The sequence below is a fragment of the Palaemon carinicauda genome, chromosome 11 (genome assembly GCF_036898095.1).
Source record: "Palaemon carinicauda isolate YSFRI2023 chromosome 11, ASM3689809v2, whole genome shotgun sequence".
Classification (NCBI taxonomy): domain Eukaryota; kingdom Metazoa; phylum Arthropoda; class Malacostraca; order Decapoda; family Palaemonidae; genus Palaemon; species Palaemon carinicauda.
The window spans coordinates 56,369,959-56,389,958 of record NC_090735.1 but is presented as its reverse complement, the minus strand read 5'-3'; the positions used below and the strand labels follow the sequence as shown (position 1 = coordinate 56,389,958).

General features: G+C 46.0%; 1 protein-coding gene across 2 annotated transcripts in view; it reads right to left on the bottom strand.

Annotated features, from left to right (window-relative positions):
- Positions 1–20,000, bottom strand: part of CSN5 (COP9 signalosome subunit 5) — an 81,811-nt gene that overhangs the window by 19,854 nt on the left and 41,957 nt on the right. For both annotated transcript variants that reach the window (XM_068383031.1, XM_068383032.1), the window contains exons 2-3: positions 4,899–5,082; positions 4,240–4,324 (exon numbers count right to left, since the gene is read on the bottom strand). In XM_068383031.1, the coding sequence (XP_068239132.1) occupies positions 4,240–4,324; positions 4,899–5,071 (258 nt within the window). In that variant the 5' untranslated portion in view covers positions 5,072–5,082. The remainder of the gene's footprint in view (positions 1–4,239; positions 4,325–4,898; positions 5,083–20,000) is intronic.

Genomic DNA, 20,000 nt, shown 5'->3' with positions numbered 1-20,000 from the left:
AAGGTTTGTACAGTATACTGTTGTTAGGAAACATACATATTACTTTCAAATTTGTCATTTGTTCCAACAACTAATACAAACCCTTTTGCTCTTTACTATGGAGACTCACTCTTAGGTGGGTGAAAGTCCTAACCAACTGGCTGGTAACTTGACCCGAGGTATGACTCTGTACTTCGCACAAGCTTAATAGAGGTACCCTGACACCTCGCTAACTATTGGCTATGTGCCAGAGCCGACGGCCTGGGCAATCATTGTGTGTGAGACCTAAGCATTGTGATTTGACAGTAAGAATTCTTGGAGTGGAACACTTTCCTTACTTAATCTAGCCATTGCCACACCCCTTAATAGGAGCATGGGGATGTAACAAATATATTTCCCATTTTAAGCTATACAAGGGATATGGTTTACACCTGAAGACAGAGGAGGACAGCTTGCATAGTTACACGGGTGCTGTCCTAAAGAGAGGGGAAGATGAAGGAAGAAGAGGCCAGTCACTCTACGATTCATCCCAGACTAATCCCGAGTAAAGTCTGTCCTTGACCGACTGCTACTTGTCCTGTAGGGGAGTAAAGGTATTTCAAACCACATGTTGTGCAGCCACCACAGGACCTACGGAGAAGGTATTCAAGTTCCTGTGAGTTACGTCTTGCAGGCAGTGGGCTTTGAAGGTCGTCTGACGCTTCCAAACACCCGCTTGAAATGCCTGCGCCACAGAGTAGTTCTTTTTAAATGCTAGAGACATACTTATGCCCCTAACAACATGAGCTCTGGTCTACGATCTTATGGAGGAGAGTCTGGATTCAAAGCACGATCTATGACCTGTAGAATCCAAGAGGAGATCTTATTCTTGGTGACCCTCCTCTTGACGCTGCTCACAAAAAGCTTGTTTACATACCGGCAACTTCCTGCAGATTGTTCAAGATAATGCCTCAGCGCTCTTATACTACATAGTAACAACTGATCTTGGTCAAAGGATAGTACGAAGACTCTCAATTCAGAGGGACCCAAACTCACTGGTCTGCTACAGCTGGAGTCTGAGTCTTAGCAACAGACTCAGTGCCAAAGTAAAGTATTATCTGACCTCCATCCCCTGGCTTGGATATGCCATAGAAGAGACCATGTCCTTCGTTGGTTCTTAAAGCAGTGGACAAAGCGAGAAGGAAAAGCAACCATCTTGAGAGTCCAGTCATGATCTGAGGAAAGACTAGCGTTATGAAGTGCTCCTTTCCAAGAGCGTGGTACAAGAACTATGCTCCGAGGAGTTGGTCTAACTTCTGATTGGGGACTAGTAAGATCGACATTCTGCATGAGGAGAGTTCCGTCGAGGAAAGTTGACTCCATTCAAATTAAAACGTAGAGCAGTATTTTGTCACGGTCGAGACAAAGCAGGATCTTTCCTCCAGAGATACAGAAAGCTTCTCTGTCCCTAGGAGAACGATGTCGAGCGGGATGTGGCCTCTCTTCACAGCCTCAACCTTAGCGGATAGACCACTTAGCCTGATATGAGGAGAACAACCACCTACGGGGGTAACCAGCCATCCTTTTCGTTATTGCTAGTGTAAGGCCTCTCTGAGAGAGATGCTGAATAACCTCCAGGTATAAAGTCGTAGGGACACGACAGATTGTGGTGAATTCCTTAATTTCTCAGATAGTGAGCTTCAAGGGACCTTTCTATCCATGGGTAGTATGTCAGCCAGGCCACCCACACTCGTTGAGATACTATTGCTTGAGTTATTGGCTCCTTTGACTGGCCAGACAGTATTACCTTAGATCCCTCTCTCTGGTTAAGGCTCCCATTATCTTTGCCTACACATACCGTACACCAAATAGTCTGGCCTATTCTTACCCCATTCTCCTCTGTCCTCACACACCTGACAACACCGAAACTATTAAACAGTTCTTCTTTGCCCAAGGGGTTAACTACTGCAATGTAATTGTTCAGTAGCTACTTTCCTCTTGGTAAGGTTAGAAGAGACTCTTTAGCTATGGTAATCATCTCTTCTAGAAGGACATTCCAAAATCAAACCATTGTAGTGCCACAGCCTCTGTACCATGGCCTTCAACTGTCTTGGATTAGAATTCTCTTGATTGTGGATCCACTCGGGTATACTGTTTAATCTTATTTTTTCCCTGTTGAATCCCTTGGGCTTATAGCATCATGCTTTTCTTACTAGGTTTATAGCCTAACTTGTAATAATAACAATAACAATAATAATAATAATAATAATAATAATAACAATAATAATAATAATAATATTAATAATAATAATAGTAATAATAATCCGCCATCTAAGTCTTGACCCTGGCAGGAGTTGCGAATGAGATGACGGTCTAGGATGTCTCAAGCCCAGAAGTTTCTGGAGCACTGTTAACCAGTATGAGGTAACCAGGCACCTCTAAGGCCCTCCAACATCCAGGAGACACCTATATGTTTCACCCCTTCTGACTGATGAGTCTGCTAAAATCAAACACTAGCATAAGAGACATGGAGGGCTGATGCATTGCCACTGACCCTGGTTGCAACTGGAATGAACATTCTTGTGAACACTTGAGGGGTTGAGCATAGGCCGGAGCCTCGCAACCCGTAGTGGCAAATTATTTCTCATAGGATGACTCTAGGTACATCCTTGGCAAATAACCTCCAGTGATAACTAGGTCAAAATCTCTGAATGTCAAGTCAACAGAAGGAAGGAGAAAAAACAGCAGGACGTGTCACCTCACGCAGAGGGTTAGGACCGTTTGAGGATCAGACACTAGGGTCTCTCAATTGTCCCCAACTTCTGTGACATTTTCTCCCGTCAAGACAGGTGAGAGGGATGCCCTTCCTTGTGAAAGCTATACCGACTTCCACTTGCAGGCCAAAACCGAAAGCGGCCCAAACAGTTCAATGCATCCAAACTCAATTGAAAAACACTGATATATATTTGTGAATGAGACCTCCTCCTCCCTGATGACAGGTATCCCTTAGAAAAGAGGCGAATGCATCTCAGATCTCTATGTTCCTGATATGAAAAACTGGAAAAGGCTCTGATTGGCCAGGCTATGCAAAGTTTAATAGCCCCCTAAGGGAGCGCGTGGAGTCTCTTGCGGGAGTAATGTATATGTGACGAAATGCAACACTGTTGCCCAAAGAAATTGCCTAACACCTGGTGGAAGTTAACTCTCCCTTGGAAGGGGAAGTTGTCCAATACCTGGAGGCAAACCTCCAGGCAGAGTTCTCTGCTTCCTGTCAGTGATATGAGCTCAAGCTGAAGGTTGGCATCAAGTACTGCCTGTGAAGCGGCCAAAACTCGTTTCTGGATTCACCCCAAAGGGAACCCCCAACTAGAAACCCTGAATGGAACCAGTCTGCCACTGCCCTCGTTCCTATGCCAGAGCGGCGGGAACGAAGGTGAGCAGAAGCAGAGAGTGGTGCAGTACAGTAAACTGTAACACCCTCGAAAACATTCCTTAGCGGGAAGACCCGAAAGCCCCAAAGAAGGTAGGAGTTACATCAAGCGGTAATGGAAGAGACTTCCCTCAGTGATGGCCACCGATGCTCCACTAGGGAAGCAACGGGAAATCCAGGGTCACCATCTGAAAAAAAAGAAATTCTTAAACTTTTAGGTCAGTTGCTTTTAATTGTAAGCCGGTTAAAAGATTTTGACAGGAAAGCAAGACTACGTCTTTACTCTACCAAGCCGAAATAAAAAGTGACGGTTGTTTACTAGTGCTGGTGTGAGCAGAGTGGTTTGTCTACCCCCGCTACCCCCTCTGCTAACTACCGAAGGGTAGTTACACCTCACAAAAAGTTTTAGAGACTACAGTTTCCCTATCGCCGAAATAATAGTCCTATGTAAGGAGCATAAGGTTTGTATAAAGTGCCAAAACAAAGGGGCATTTATAAAATGTATCTGTAAAATGGTCTAGGGACAAAGTCAAAGATCAAAAGTGTCCCTCACTAGGCCAGTAATACAACTAAAGTCCAGTTACAAAGGGTTGGGACTTACCTATAGTTAGTATCAGAGCAAAGTGTCCCATCCTGCTGGTTTAATACCTGGACTTTAGCAAGTTTGGTTGATGCTACTACTGTACTACATGCCCCACCATAACCCTACATGCTGTACCTGTACTGCAATTAATACAGCAGTGCCAGTGATCAAATGTTAACTAGGATAGCATAATTATCATTGGAACACATTTAAGGGCAACTAGTATAAAATCATAAACTCAATAAAACAAAGTTCCAATAATACAAACCTCTAGCGTACCACCAGAACGAGCATGCATGACCATTTTCAGCAATGCCAATGCAGATATCTTGATTTGTTTGAAAAAATGAGGGCTGAAATAAAACAAAAATGAATGAATACACACACCAATAACCTGTATCACCAATAGCCAATTCCAAACACTGCTACAACAGTATAGCCATTTCACATTTACTGTACTATACTTCAGTATTATTCTATATTCAATTAATGAGTCATAAAACATCTGATAGTGACAAACTTTAAAGATAGGCGAGGAAAAAGTATCAAAAGTTTTTAAGTTTTTCTAATTAATATCCCCATCCCCTAATGCAGAAATGCATCTCCACTAATCTTGAAAAGTCAGGCCCAGTCCAAGACTTGATCAACTAGTAAATGAGGAATTCTTTCTAAAGGGTAAACTTTTCCTTTTACTCATTACGACTGACACTGCAAAGTTGACAAACTCTATTTAAGTGAAGGGAAGACATCAAGGGCATCCAAAACAGAAAAAGTTCATACCCATAAAATAAATACTTCTAAGAATTATTGGGACTGATAATGATTAAAACTGTAAACTTACAAATGTTATGTGAAAAAAGACTGAGATCCCTACAGTATTTATAATAATAACCATGCTACAGTATTTCTTAAATCATGCATACGTACTCTTTTTCCCACGGCTTGGCATGAAGAATGTCTTGCTGTTCTTTTCGGTCATACTGGTATATTTCATCAGCAGAGCTCACATATACCATGTTGTTAGCCATTTCCCACATTCTCTGGGCAACCTGAGATTGTCCCATCTTACTGGTGCTTTCACCAGTGCTCGAAGACGCCATGTTTGAATAACCTGAGAAGCAAACACATTATCAATTGAAACGTAAACTATTATATAATTAGTAATTCACTCTTGCAAAGTATCCAAATGAAATTACTGTATTTTACAAAATCACAAATTTTTAAAGTAATTTGTATTTTTCCTAAGTATACAAACCTGAATCCTTTAATAGCAGTATGCTTTCAGCAAGCCTGGATACAACTCTTTAACTTTTAATGAGGTGGCAGTATTTATTACCTAGTGGCAGGGAAGTCCTGCCCACCCGACAGGCCACTAAGAATTCACCTTGACCTTCAGCATAAGAAAGTCTTTAACGCAAAATGTCAATACAGGTTCTAAGCAGATGCATTTCATTCAGGGATTAGTGCATAACCTGACGACAGAAACAATACTCAGGTTTGTGTCCCACACCTCTCTGATACGTTTGTGAATTAGATTCCCTGGACAAGAGGAGTTCCTGCAATGAGGATCATGCAGCTACTAGAGTAGATTATTCTGTATTCCTGCTCCATCTAAACCAGAAGGTAAAGGGGAATGCTTGACTAATGATGACTAATGATGATTCAGGAACTACTGGAGATCTCACTGGGGAGCCAGCCATGGGAACTAGCCTCTATGTCAATGAAATAAGTCCAATAGACAACGCATGAAAGACTTTAAACACCTTGGTAATCATGAGATAAGTCTTAAATATCTATGCTTTCATTGGGGACTGACTTAAGTTGGGTAGCACTGAGTCTATGAATCTAACCTAAGATATTCACAAGCTGATCTGTGTTATATGACAAATTTGCAGATAATTTGTATTTTTCCTAACGATACAAACCTTAGCTATTTATATTCAGGGGTATTACTTTCTGCAAAGCTGAAATGACGAGCCATTAAAATTTAGCAAGGGCTAACTATCCCTACCGCTAGTTAGAGGGGGGTAGCTTGCTACTGCTCCCACTTACACACTGGTGATTTAGCTCTATTTGCTTGAAAGTAGAACTTCAAGGAGGATAGAGCTGGCGGGCAAGTTTGTATAAATAGCTAAGGTTTGTATCGTTAGGAAAAATATAAATTATCTACGAATGTCATTTGTTCCATAACTGGAATACAAACCTATGCTATTTATTTGGGGGTGACTAACCCATTAGGAAGGGTGGACGTCCCTACATATCTGGCTTTTGGCTTTACCCGGGGGATTCTTATCTGAGTTAGTATTCAAAATAAGGAGTCCCTACGCCTCGCTAAAACCTTGCTACGCAAGATCCGCGGCCTATGCAAGCTGTGTGTTGAGATATTTAGAAGTGTGACTGTCTAGGTAAAGTTATTCAGTCATTTTGTAGGAAAAACTGTTGTAACCCAGACTTTCCCAATACCACCTCGCCAGGGTATGGCCGCAGTAGCTGCACAGCAATGCTAGCGAGGTGCAGGGACTCCTTATTGCCTGAGTACTTACACACTCAAATATGGAGTCCCCGGGGCAAAGCCAAAGCCAGTATGGCAGGGACTTACCACCCTTCCTAAGGGGCGAGTCACCCATATTAAATAGCGTGGTTTGTATTTCAGTTACGGAACAAATGACAAATTCATAGATAATTTGTATTTTTCCTAACTATACAAACCTTAGCTATTTAATATGGGTTATTACTTCGGCGGAGCTGAATGACGAGCCATTTGAGTTTTAACAAAGATTTACAACCCCACCCCTAGTTAACAGGGGGTAGGGAGGGGTAGCTTGCTACCCCCCCCCCTCACACACACTAGTGAATACTTCACTTTGCTTAGAGGTAGGACTTCACGGGGGATAGGGCTGGCGGGCAAGTTTGATTAAATAGCTAAGGTTTGTATAGTTAGGAAAAATGTTATTTTTATAATAAAATAAATTTTTGAATATACTTACCCGGTGATTATATAAGCTGCAACTCTGTTGCTCGACAGAAAACTCTACGTTAAAAATCCGCCAGCGATCGCTATACAGGTAGGGGGGTGTACATTAACAGCGCCATCTGTAGGGCAGGTACTCAGTACTCAATGTAAACACAGAACTCAATTTTCTCCTCGGTCCACTGGGTCTCTATTGGGGAGGAAGGGAGGGTCCTTTAATATATAATCACCGGGTAAGTATATTCAAAAATTTATTTTATTATAAAAATAACATTTTTCAATATTAAACTTAGCCGGTGATTATATAAGCTGATTCACACCCAGGGGGGTGGGTAGAGACCAGCAATAATTGTTTACATTATTATGAGCTAAGGATTTTTTATTTCATTTTAGCAGTTATTCAAAATAACAAACATAAAATAAATAAGTACTTGGTAAGGAAGTCGACTTGAACAATTACTCTGCCTTTTTAAGTACGTCTTCCTTACGGAGCCTCGCGATCCTCTTAGGATGCTGAGCGACCCCTAGGAGCTGAAGTATCAAGGGTTGCAACCCATACAACAGGACCTCATCAAAACCTCTAATCTAGGCGCTTCTCAAGAAATGACTTTGACCACCCGCCAAATCAACTAGGATGCGAAAGGCTTCTTAGCCTTCCGGACAACCCAAAAACAATAATAAAACATTTCAAGAGAAAGATTAAAAAGGTTATGGAATTAGGGAATTGTAGTGGTTGAGCCCTCACCCACTACTGCACTCGTTGCTACGAATGGTCCCAGAATGTAGCAGTTCTCGTAAAGAGACTGGACATTCTTAAGATAAAAAGACGCGAACACTGACTTGCTTTTCCAATAGGTTGCGTCCATTATACTTTGCAGAGATCTATTTTGTTTAAAGGCCACGGAAGTTGCGACAGCTCTAACTTCGTGTGTCCTTACCTTCAGCAAAGCTTGGTCTTCCTCATTCAGATGGGAATGAGCTTCTCGTATTAACAGTCTGATAAAATAGGATAAAGCATTCTTTGACATAGGCAAAGATGGTTTCTTAACTGAACACCATAAAGCTTCAGACGGGCCTTGTAAAGGTTTAGTTCGTTTTAAATAGAACTTAAGAGCTCTTACAGGGCATAAGACTCTTTCTAGTTCATTTCAAACCATACGATAAGTTTGGAATATCGAACGATATTGGCCAAGGCCGAGAAGGCAGCTCGTTTTGGCTAGAAAACCAAGTTGTAGAACATGTAGCCGTTTTGGATGAGAATCCGATGTTCTTGCTGAAGGCATGATTCTCACTGACTCTTTTAGCTGTGGCTAAGCATACCAGGAAAAGAGTCTTTAAGGTGAGATCTTTCAGGGAGGCTGATTGTAGCAGTTCAAACCTGTCTGACATAAGGAATCTTAGTACCACGTCTAAATTCCAACCAGGTGTAACCAAACGACGCTCCTTCGTGGTCTCAAAAAGACTTAAGGAGGTCCTGTAGATCTTTATTGTTCGAAAGATCTAAGCCTCTGTGACGGAAGACTGATGCCAACATGCTTCTGTAACCCTTGATAGAGGGAGCTGAAAGATATCGTTCTTTCCTCAGATATAAGAGGAAGTCAGCTATTTGAGTTACAGAGGTACTGGTCGAGGATACGGATACTGACTTGCACCAGTTTCGGAAGATTTCCCACTTCGATTGGTAGACTCTAAGGGTGGATGTTCTCCTTGCTCTAGCAATCGCTCTGGCTGCCTCCTTCGAAAAGCCTCTAGCTCTCGAGAGTCTTTCGATAGTCTGAAGGCAGTCAGACGAAGAGCGTGGAGGCCTTGGTGTACCTTCTTTATGTGTGGCTGACGTAGAAGGTCCACCCTTAGGGGAAGTGTTCTGGGAACGTCTACTAGCCATCGAAGTACCTCTGTGAACCATTCTCTCGCGGGCCAGAGGGAAGCAACTAGCGTCAACCTTGTCCCTTCGTGAGAGGCGAACTTCTGCAGTACCTTGTTGACAATCTTGAACGGAGGGAATGCATATAGATCTAGATGTGACCAATCTAGGAGAAAGGCATCTATATGAACTGCTGCTGGGTCCGGGATTGGTGAGCAAAATATTGGGAGCCTCTTGGTCATCGAGGTTGCGAAGAGATCTATGGTTGGCTGGCCCCAGGTGGCCCAAAGTCTCTTGCATACATCCTTGTGGAGGGTCCATTCTGTTGGAATTATTTGTCCCTTCCGACTGAGACAATCTGCCATGACATTCAAGTTGCCTTGGATGAACCTCGTTACTAGTGATATGTCTAGACCTTTTGACCAGGTGAGGAGGTCCCTTGCGATCTCGTACAACGTCAGAGAGTAGGTCCCTCCTTGCTTGGAGATGTACGCCAAAGCCGTGGTGTTGTCCGAGTTCACCTCCACCACTTTGCCTTGAAGGAGAGACCTGAAGCTTTTCCAGGCCAGATGTACTGCCAGTAGCTCCTTGCAGTTGAAATGCATTGTCCTTTGACTCGAGTTCCATATCCCCGAGCATTCCCGACCGTCTAATGTCGCACCCCAGCCTACGTCCGATGCGTCCGAGAAGAGAACGTGGTTGGGAGTCTGAACAGCCAGGGGAAGACCCTCTCTTAGGTTGATATTGTCCTTTTACCAAGTCAGACAAGACTTTATCTTTTCGGAAACCGGGATCGAGACCGCTTCTAGCGTCTTGTCCTTTTTCCAGTGAAAAGCTAGATGGTATTGAAGAGGACGGAGGTGTAGTCTTCCTAGTGACACAAATTGATCCACGGATGACAGTGTCCCTACCAGACTCATCCACAGCCTGACTGAGCAGCGTTCCTTCTTCAGCATCTTCTGGATGGATAGCAGGGCTGGGGGCTGATCGTCTTGTTGTTCAGCAACGTCCTCATCAGAGGGTTCCTCATCCGAAACTGATGAGGAAACGGCAACGGAGTGGGTAACGTCTGGCTCGCTGAATCCGGTCGCACTGGTGAATGCGTGACGGAGCCGGACGCAATATCATGGAACTGCTGCACAGTCTGTGAACTGTCAACAACCATGAGTGCGCGAGGAAGCACAGCGTCAACCTGAGACTGTCTAGACCGTCTGGGTTGTGCAGTCAGCACCCTACCGGGTTGCTGAGGTTGACGCACTGCGTCAAAACAAGTCACCTCTGCTGGTTGTTGAACGTCCTGAACGTCAAAAACCACCTCCGAGCGTCGCTTAATGTCAACGTGCGGCTGGCAACCCACACTAGGTCGCATCGGTGGAGTAACCACCTCAACTGGCAGACGCGAGTAGGTTACCTCAGCGTCAACAGGGAGCACAACCGACCGGTTGGAAGGTTGTTGGCCAGAAGGTTTTTCTCCGCATTTAAGTCCTCTATCAAGGACGCAAGCTTGGACTGCATGTCTTGCAGCAAAGCCCATTTAGGGTCTACGGGAGCAGATGTGGCAACAGACGGGGTTAGCGACTGAGGCGGAACCGTTTACCATCCCTGAAAGCCTTGTTATGCGTGACATAATAGTACAGCAAAACTTCAAAGGCTCGACAACATCTGTGAAGTTGACCTGTAAACAACTTGGAGCGTCTCCTGGCTAGGCGCCAGGGAGAGTCTACCAAAATTGAGAAGTCTATCTGGGCAGAGGCATGAACTCCCAAGCCAAGAACTTCTCTCGTGTCATATCAGACTTTCGCTTTATAAACCAGTTTAAAAGAAGGGAAAGCAAAGGCTGTATCCCCCAAACTCCTCCTGGTGAAAAACCAGTCGCCTAGCCAACGTAACGCTCTCTAGGAGAGCGAGAGAGCACTCACTAGCTTAAAAACAACGGCTTCGAAGTAGCTAGGCCTAGTGTAAGCTCTGACGTTTAGGCGAACGAGGAGCAGCAGTTACAAAAATATCCGGACGAAGATCCTTAAAAAAAATCATCATGATTTAATTAAAGTCCATAGGAGGCAAAGCAGCTTTAGGCTCCTCTCCATCTGACAGAGTCCTCAAGGGAATATCAGTAGGAGGGAGAACAGCAACTTCCTCATCTACAGGAACCTTGTCCGATAAAAGCTGAGTCTCTTACTGGTGCATTAGTAGCGGACCAGAACGCAACGTCATGTAACTGCTTGACAGTCTGTGAACTGTCAACAACTGAACTGTCAACCACAACAGGTGCGTGAGGATGCACAGCGTCCACTCGAGACTGCTTTGACTGCCTAGACTGAGCAGTCAAAACAACTCTAGAATGCGGAGGTTGACGCACAGCATCAAAACAAGTCAACTCCGATTGTTAGTGAACGTCTTGAACGTCAACAGGAGCATCAGCCAGTGGCCTAACGTCCAAATGCGGCTGAAAAACCACACGAGACCGCATCGAGTGTGGTTCTAAACAACCTGACTGACGTGACTAAGCTACGCCAACGTCAACAGTAAGCACAAAGGAACGTTAGGTTGGCTGAAAGCCAGGATATCGATGAGATAAACGGCTAGACTCAACGGACTAATCGGCAGAATAGTCTTCCATAAGGGAGGCAAGCATATACTGCATGTTTTACCATACAACCCATTAAGGATCAACGGAAATGGTTGTGGTAATAGACGAGGGTAACGTCTGTGACCGCAACACTTTGCCTACAAAAAAAGACTCTCGGAGTCTGTGTTACGCTTTTGTTAGGCGGCGAGCAGTTATCCGATGACTGCATAGGGTCAGAGCTGTCCTAATGGCTGTAACCAGGACGCTGGACCTGTCCTGAAAGGACTGACTTTCGCTTAAGGGCTCCGAAACCTTGTGACAGGTTTCTTATGCGAAAAGCCTACCGATGGCGAGGAGAAACAACGTCTCTCTCGTCTTATGGTAGGGGAGATCTTGGTAAGATACACCCGATACCATAGAGGGAAAACGTCTGTTCGTTGGTCAAGGCCTCTCGAACCCATAAGTCGTTTGACATTACTTCTCCCCTGGGCTTGGGAGCTTGTAAGAGGTCCCGGACTAGGTGAACGACAGGCACGAACAGACGAACCCTCGGACGCAACACTGTAACACTTTGCGCCTCAGACGCAACACTGTAACACTTTGCGCATATCACTTTATCACTTCGATTTTCTGTTTTGCACTTATTTCTACCTGAAACACGCAATTCTACCCTTCATTAAAAGGTAGTAATTGCGAAATTAGTCGTATAATGCAAGCTCATAATACCAGCAAAAAACAGAAAACATATTTTAAGATAAAAAGAAAAATCAGTGGCTGGGAAAGAGACTAAACACTAGTTCATATAACTACGTTTTCAATCTCTCACCGCACATAGCCTGGGGACGAGAATAAAAACCTAAAAACGTTTTATCCTTCCTCCCCGTACAGCGACTAGGGACGTGAGTAACACGAGAACAACGTTACCCGTTGAACGGAACGTTTTCTCTCCTCTCTCTCCCTCCGTCTCTATCTCTCTCTCTCTTTCTCTCTTGATTTCGCACCTAAGAGAAGAGCCCAATTATATATCGTCAAAAAAACATGTTATTTGACTAAAGGAAAAAACTGAAAGGTTTTTCAAATAAAAAGTTCCTTTAAATTAGAATTTAAAACATTTAAGCTAAGAAAGAATGAAAAAAACGTCAGAATCGATTTACTCTTACTGCAAAGTGAAACCGTGATACACTCTCTCTCTATCGTAACGATAGAGTGCATGTTGAACGTCCTGAACGTCAACAACTGCGTAGCATAAAAAACTGAACGTTAGTTCATCTTTGAAAACAGTACGAAGACTATCAAAGAAATTCTTTCATAAAAAATTACATTTAAAAAGTTTTAAATCCTTTGCTCTTTAAAAGCTAAAGACGATATAAAGGGCTCAACGTTGATTAACTTCGGTTTCCAAGTTAGGACCGCCTACTCTCAGGAAAGTTCTATATAAACAAAGCATTAAAATTTACTATTACGTGATATAATTACTAAAAGCCTAAACATACTTCCGTCTAAGGGCTAGGGTCGGCCATTTAAAAGTGAAAGAAAGTCCATACTATCTTTGTCACCATAATTAAATCTATCCAAAACGAGTTCAAGTTTTGAGATGAAGATAAAACACCTGCATAGCGAAAGCTCAAAACTAGAATAGTGTACTTCACCAATAGTTGTGAAAACAAATCCAGTTAGCACAGCGAATTAGTAGGTCTTGCCGGTAGCCCGACAGAGAGAAAATTGAGTTCTGTGTTTACATTGAGTACTGAGTACCTGCCCGACAGATGGCGCTGTTGATGTACACCCCCTACCTGTATAGCGATCGCTGGTGGATTTTTAACGTAGAGTTTTCTGTCGAGCAACAGAGTTGCAGCTTATATAATCACCGGCTAAGTTTAATATTGAAAAATACAAATTATCTACGAATTTGTCATTTGTTCCGTAACTGAAATACAAACCACGCTATTTAATATGGGTGACTCGCCTCTTAGGAAGGGTGGTGAGTCCCTGCCATACTGGCTTTGGCTTTGCCCAGGGACTCCATATTTGAGTGTGTAAGTACTCAGGCAATAAGGAGTCCCTGCACCTCGCTAGCATTGCTGTGCAACTACTGCGGCCTACCTAAGCTGTGTGTGAAGGTGAGAAGAGTGACTTGTCCTAGGAAGTTGATCTGGAGTTCTCCAGATGGAAATCTAGGCTAGGACTCTCCCAATACCACCTCGTCAGGGTATGGGGACTTGACAGTATTAATCTTAATACTAGGAACACAAGGAAACATGGTTTACCTGCAGTGGTTTGAGGTCAGCTGTGCAGAGAACCCAGGATGCTGCTTTCTCCAAGGGAGGAGAAGATGAAGAAAAGAATAAGGGCCAGACATACCTTTTCATTCACACAGACTAAAACCGGGTAACAATGCCCTCAACCTTCTGCTACCTGTCCATTAAGGAGCCTGAGGTTAGACCAGATGTTGTGCAGCCACAACAGGGCTGATAGAGAATGTATCGAGTCTCCTGTGTGACGTCTTGCAGGTAGTGGGCTGTGAAGGTCGTCTGATGCTTCCACACCCCAGCTTGAAGGACTTGCGTCACTGAATAGTTCTTTTTGAAGGCTAGGGACGCAGCTATGCCCCTGACATCATGTGCTCTGGGGCGACGTGACGGAGGAGGGTCAGGATTCAAGGCTAGGTGTATTACCTTGTGAATCCAGGCTGAGATGGTTATTCCTGGTGACCCTCCTCTTCGTTTTCCCAGTGCTCACAAACAAGGCTTGCACTTGGGGACGAACTGCAGCTGTTCTTTTGAGATACAACCTCAGACTCCTTACTGGGCACAGTAGGAGATGGTCAGAGTCATCTGTTACAGAACGAAGACTCGAAACCTGGAAAGAGTCGAATCTAGGGTCTGGCCCTCCCGGATTCTGAGTCTTGGCAACAAACTCAGGGACGAACCTGAACGTTACCTACCCCCATCCCCTTGAATGGGCGATGTCGTATGAGAGACCATGGAGTTCGCTGACTTGTTTGGCCAAGGCCAAAGCTAGCAGGAACACCCTCGTCCAAGTAAGGTGGCGATCTGAAGCCTGACGTAAGGGTTCGTAGGGAGGTCTCTTCAGAGACCTGAGAACTCGAACCACGTTCCATGGAGAAGGTCTCACTTCCGACTGAGGGCAGGTAAGCTCATAACTCCGTATGAGTAAAGAAAGTTCCAGCGAGGAAGAAATGTTCACTCCTTTGAGCCTGAAGGCTAGACTTAAGGCCAAGCGATAGCCTTTCACCGTCGAGACTGAAAGGCACATTTCTTCCCGCAAATACATGAAGAACACCGCTATTGCTGGAATAGTGGCAACGAGTGGAGAGATACCCCTTCCACGACACCAACCACAGAAGACTCGCCACTTCGCCTGGTAGACCCCTGCGGATTACCTTCGCAGGTGTCCAGACATACTATTCGCAACTTGTTGCGAAAATCCTCTCTCAGAGAGGAGGTGCTGGATAGTCTCCAGGCGTGAAGTCGAAGCGAAGCTACGGCTTTGTGGAAGATGTTGGCGTGTGGTTGTCTGAGTAGCTCGTGACGTGGAGGGAGTTCTCTCGGGGGCTCCGTCGGGAGTTGCAAGAGGTCCAGAAACCACTCTGCGGGATGACACAGCGGAGCTATCAGGGTCATCGATAGAGTGACCGATATTCTGGTCTTGTTGAGCAACCTCCTCATCAGACAGAACGGGGGAAAGGCGTAAACGTCGATGTTGTCCCAACGTTGTTGGAAGGCATCTTGCCAGAGCGCCTTGGGGTCCGGGACCAGGGAGCAGTACAGCGGGAGCTTGAAGTTCAGCGCTGTAGCGAACAGATCCACAGTCGGGGAACCCCACAAAGTCAGGACTTTGTTGGCTACTTGAGGATCCAAAGACCATTCGGTACTCACTGTCTGCGTTGCTCTGCTCAGACTGTCAGAACGCATGTTCTGACTCTTGATGCTCTCCTCCCAAAGGGCTAGCAGCAAAGTCTCCAGTCCCCAGTGGCTCTTCCTGGGGGGACACGTGGACATTCTCCGAAGGTCTAGCTGGTTCCTGTCTGATCCTTGCAGAAGACTTCAGCAAAGTCTTCGAGTCCTTCGGCTCCCTCCTGGGAGGGATACAGGACTCTAGCAACGATGGATGCAGGCTCTTCTCCAACCCGGTGTGAGGAGACTTCTCAGGTAGAGGCGAAGTTTCCCCCATTGGTGCGATGGGGGAACGGACCGGCTCGTCCGACTCCCCTGAGGATGGGAAATCCTCGTCCACAGGGGAGGGAGAGAAAGTCTGGGGGGGGGGGGGGGGGGAGAAGGAGCCTTGCGCAAGGATTTCCGAGGGGACTCTTCTCTTCCTCTTCAGGGGAGACGAGGTAGCCACTGCTTTGTGACCTAGTTCAGAGAACACAGGCTTAAAAGCCTGCATGAGAGCTCTGACTATGGTACCAAACCAGGGCTGTTGGCTGACAGTCGCGCTGTCAGACACTCCCACTGGAGGGAAGAGGATCGAATGATCCCTAGGAAGAGTCGACAAACGAGGGTCACCTGAGCTGAAAGAGAGTCCTTAGACCTGTCCGGAAACCTCCTCTCCTCCGGCGAACGCGCTGTTCTGCGCTTGCGAGGGGGGGAACGAGAAGTAGATCTGTCTGCCTGAAGCTCCATGAAGTCGCGTGCGGGATCGCGCTGGCGATCGTGGCGGGAATCGCGCTGGTAGTCGCGCGATCGTGGCGCGAATTGCGCTGGTAGTCGCGCGATGAGCCCTGCCCTGGTAGTCGCGCGATGAGCCCTGCCCTGGATCGCACGCGGCAGGATCGTGTGATACAGGAACTTCGCATGTGCATGCGTGACCGCGCGCATAGGTGACGGCGAGGGCGTGCGGCGCGCAGGAGCTGGAACGTGGACGGTGTTGAAGGCAGGATAGGAGCTGGAGCGTGAGCAACCTTCTGCTCACGTGTGCGCAAGCGTACAGGAACCTGCTGATGAGCCCGTGCGGTTTCAGGATTTTGGGATATTGGGCTCGCCTAACCTTGGACACTGCTGAGTTTAATTTATCGTTGGCGATTACAATTCGTAGGGCCACTCGCTATTCATGGCAAGCGCAATAATAAAATAAATAAAACTAATAATAATAATAATAAAATAAATAAATCATATCTGCGTCCTGAATTTAACGTCGTAAATTTTTGAGAAGCAAGTGAAACTATCTTAGAATTAGAAAAATGAACCCAAAGAATATGCAATACTATTGTAGACTCGCCCTTCAAGAAATCGTTATTTTCCAGTCAGTACTTTTATTCCATCCAGTACCTTTATTAAATTTCGAGTTTTTTTTTCCGGGCAGTACTTTTATTCCATACAGTACTTTTATCAAATTTTGAGATTTTTTTCCATCAAGTACTTTTATTCCATCAGTATTTTTATTAAATGTTAAGATTTTTTCATCCAGTACTTTTATTCCATCAGTACTTTTATTCGATACTTCAGAATAGACAGGCCAGAGATGATAGGTGTCCGAGGAAAAAAAAAGTCACTCTGGGCTGGGAGCTCTTCTCGTTTTTTGAAGGGTCTTGTGACTTTTCTACGCCTGTCTTTGATGAGAGCGTTTTGTGGAGATTGGTATCTAGAATCATTCCCAGATACACCAGTCTTTTAAGAAGGAAGTAGGGAAGACTTCCATAGGTTTACCTTGATCACCCGATATTGGTAAAAAGACTTCAGAAGTTCTGGTGCTAATGCAAAGTTGCCACCAAGTCTGCTAAGGTCAGTCAGTCGTCCAAAAACGGAGGAGACAGAAGCCGATCCTGTGAAACCAGGATGGGTGCTGTGGAGAGACCGAAGCCCAGTGCCCTGAACTGGTGTTTCCTGTTTGTCTAGACTGAATCTTCAATCCTTCCTAGAAGATGGATGGTTTGGGCCTGGAAGTATGCGTCCTTTAGGTCCAGCGTGCAAATGAAGACCTGTGGTCTTAGCCCTTGTCCGAACTCCAACATGGTGTGGACATCGACACAAAGGGCCAGCTCCTTGCGGATCCCTTGGCATGGGAGATTGTTGACGCTGGGGTCTTGACTTGTGGAGTACAGGATGGGACACGATACCCTGTGTAAGGATTCTTCCCTGGGAGAGAACTCCTTTAACTGACAGAAGGAAGGCAACGCTTAACCCTACCATGCGCCCTGATGGGATTGATACTATTCCTTAGAGCAGCATCAGTCTGGCAAAAATTAATCAACGGTTACCGGCTGGGTATCGTGGTTACTGTGCAGTTGGAGAGTGCTCGCGAGTAGTCAGATGTCGACAAACCGCTGATGGGGGTTGTCGATCATTTGCCGATCACTTTAGCAGATTGGTATGATGGCGAATGGCAAGTAGCGAGAAGTTGATGCCTTCTGATCAACCACGGGCAGAGGTTGACTAGTAAGTTAGAGTCACGAACTGCTGGTGAACGGCGAATTGCCGATGATCGGTGAATCGGCAATCTGTGAGCCAAAGATGGTAACTGAGGCAGATGAAGGCTGTCTGGTCAGTCATCCAAGGAAGGTTGGCGATTAATGAGTTGGTAATCGGTTTGGAAAGCCCTGAGACACAGCAGAATGGTTTAATGATAGTCAGTTGGTGATGAGGAGCCATTGATGATCAGCAATCGATCGCAGACCAGTGATCGGTGAGCTAAAGATCAACGAGCTGACGATTGGCTGGCCAGAGATCAGCAAGCTAACAATTGGCTGGTCAGAGATCAGCGAGCTGAGGTCGATGATCGAAGAGAGATAAGCTGCCCATCGGCGATCTAGTGATCAGCAAGCTGATGACTGGTTATTGACCAGTAACCGGCGATCGGCATGCTGGCAATCGGAGATCGTTAGCAATTGGAGAGATGTGAGCTAGCAATTGGCGATCAGCAAACGGTGATCTAGCGATCAGTTGGTTAATGATTTCTCATTGGCAATTAGAGATTTGCGAGCTAATGATACGCCGTTTGCAACGTTCAGATCGTGTTTGATGACGGTGGTACTGTCAAGAAAAACTCCTGAAGAGAAAGAGACCAAGGGTTCCCTGTGAGGAGTCTCGACCGATGGTAGATGCATTTGATTCCCCTTGAAGGATGGAATCTTTGGGATCTTGAACGGTTCTGTGAAGCCTCTTCCCTCTTTCCCTAGCGGCCATGCTGTAATGCGTTTGCGAGGAGAGGATTGGTGACCTGTCAAAAAGTTTTCATTCTTTTTGCCTATTGCACGTGAGAGTGGGCAGGAGAGTACTGGAGCCATGGCGCACAGGGTGATGCTGGTTCTCAGTTTCTGACGAAGCGCAGTTTTCGGTGAATACACAAAGAGCGCTGACGAGCAGGCAAGCGCTGATGCGCAGGATGAGCACTGGCTCTTTAGGGAGCATTGGATCTGAGAGCGCTGGTGTGCAGGTGAACGCTGGCTCTTTGGCAAAAGCTGGCGCATTGGATTTGAGAACGCAACTGCGCAGGAGCGCACTGAATCCGAAAGCGCAAGTGCGCAGGCGAGCGCTGGGTCTGAGAGCGCAAGTAATCTTGTCCGTGGTACTCTTCAACCCTTGAGACCAAGGCAGGGCTGCACTGGTCTTTGAGGGTTTCTGAGTGCCGAAGACGCAGTCTAAGACAGTGTCTTTGCCCTCTCGAGGGAGTATCTCTGGGTTGGAAAACCCATTGAGAACCTTCATTAGTCAGAACCTGCCAGAATGTATGTTCTGATTCTTGTTGGTTTCCTCCTGATGTAGGACTCGCAGCGAAGTCTCCTTCTATCCCCAAGAGCTCTTCTTGGGGTGAGTCGCGGACATTACTTGAGTGGCTAGCTGTCTCCGTTCTAGCCCTAGTGGAGGACTTGGGCAGAGTTTTTGAATCTTTGGACTCCTTCCAAGGAAGGAGGTAAGACTCCAACATCGAAGACCTGAGTGTCATGTCCCTCCTGGTCTCAGATTGAGGGGAACTCTCCGCGTGAAGGGAGGTTTCCTCCATTGGTGCGATGGAAGAGTGTCTATCCTCATGCAGTTCCCTTGGTGATGGATGGTTTTCTTCCGACAGGGAGGGAGAGTATCCCTGGGGAGAAACTGGAGGGACTTGCCTTGATGGTCTGCACGGAGTCAGCTTTCCCCTCGGGGAAGTGACCGCGTCGGAAACTCCTCTTTTCCTCTTCAAAGGGGTAGAGGAAGCCATGGTTCTGTGTCTTGAGTCTAGAGCTAAAGGTTGCTCTGATGAGCAGTAAGACAGGACGGGCTTGAATGCCTGTGTTACAGCTCTGACTAAGGCACTGAATTAAGGCTGCTGACTAACTGAACCGAGCCGAAAGCAAAGTGATGTCAATCACAGGTGTGTGTGTGTGTGGGTGGGGTGGGGCGAGGGGGAGGGGGGAGCTACCCTCCCCTACCCCCGCTAACTAGCGGTATAGGTAGTTAACCCTTGTTAAAAATTAATGGCAGAGAGGTCCCGGGCTGAAGTCACAAGATTAGTTGCAGGAGCAGTGACAATCGATGAATGAAGGTCAGAATGCAGTGGAGGCTCCTCTGCAGGGGACGGCTGCAACAACGATGAACCAAAAAGGCGCCTCTTCACCGCTGATGAAGGGAGACCCCTAAGGCGAAGTGGAAGGCGTGCCTTCCGACGAATGCGACCTCTAGGGGC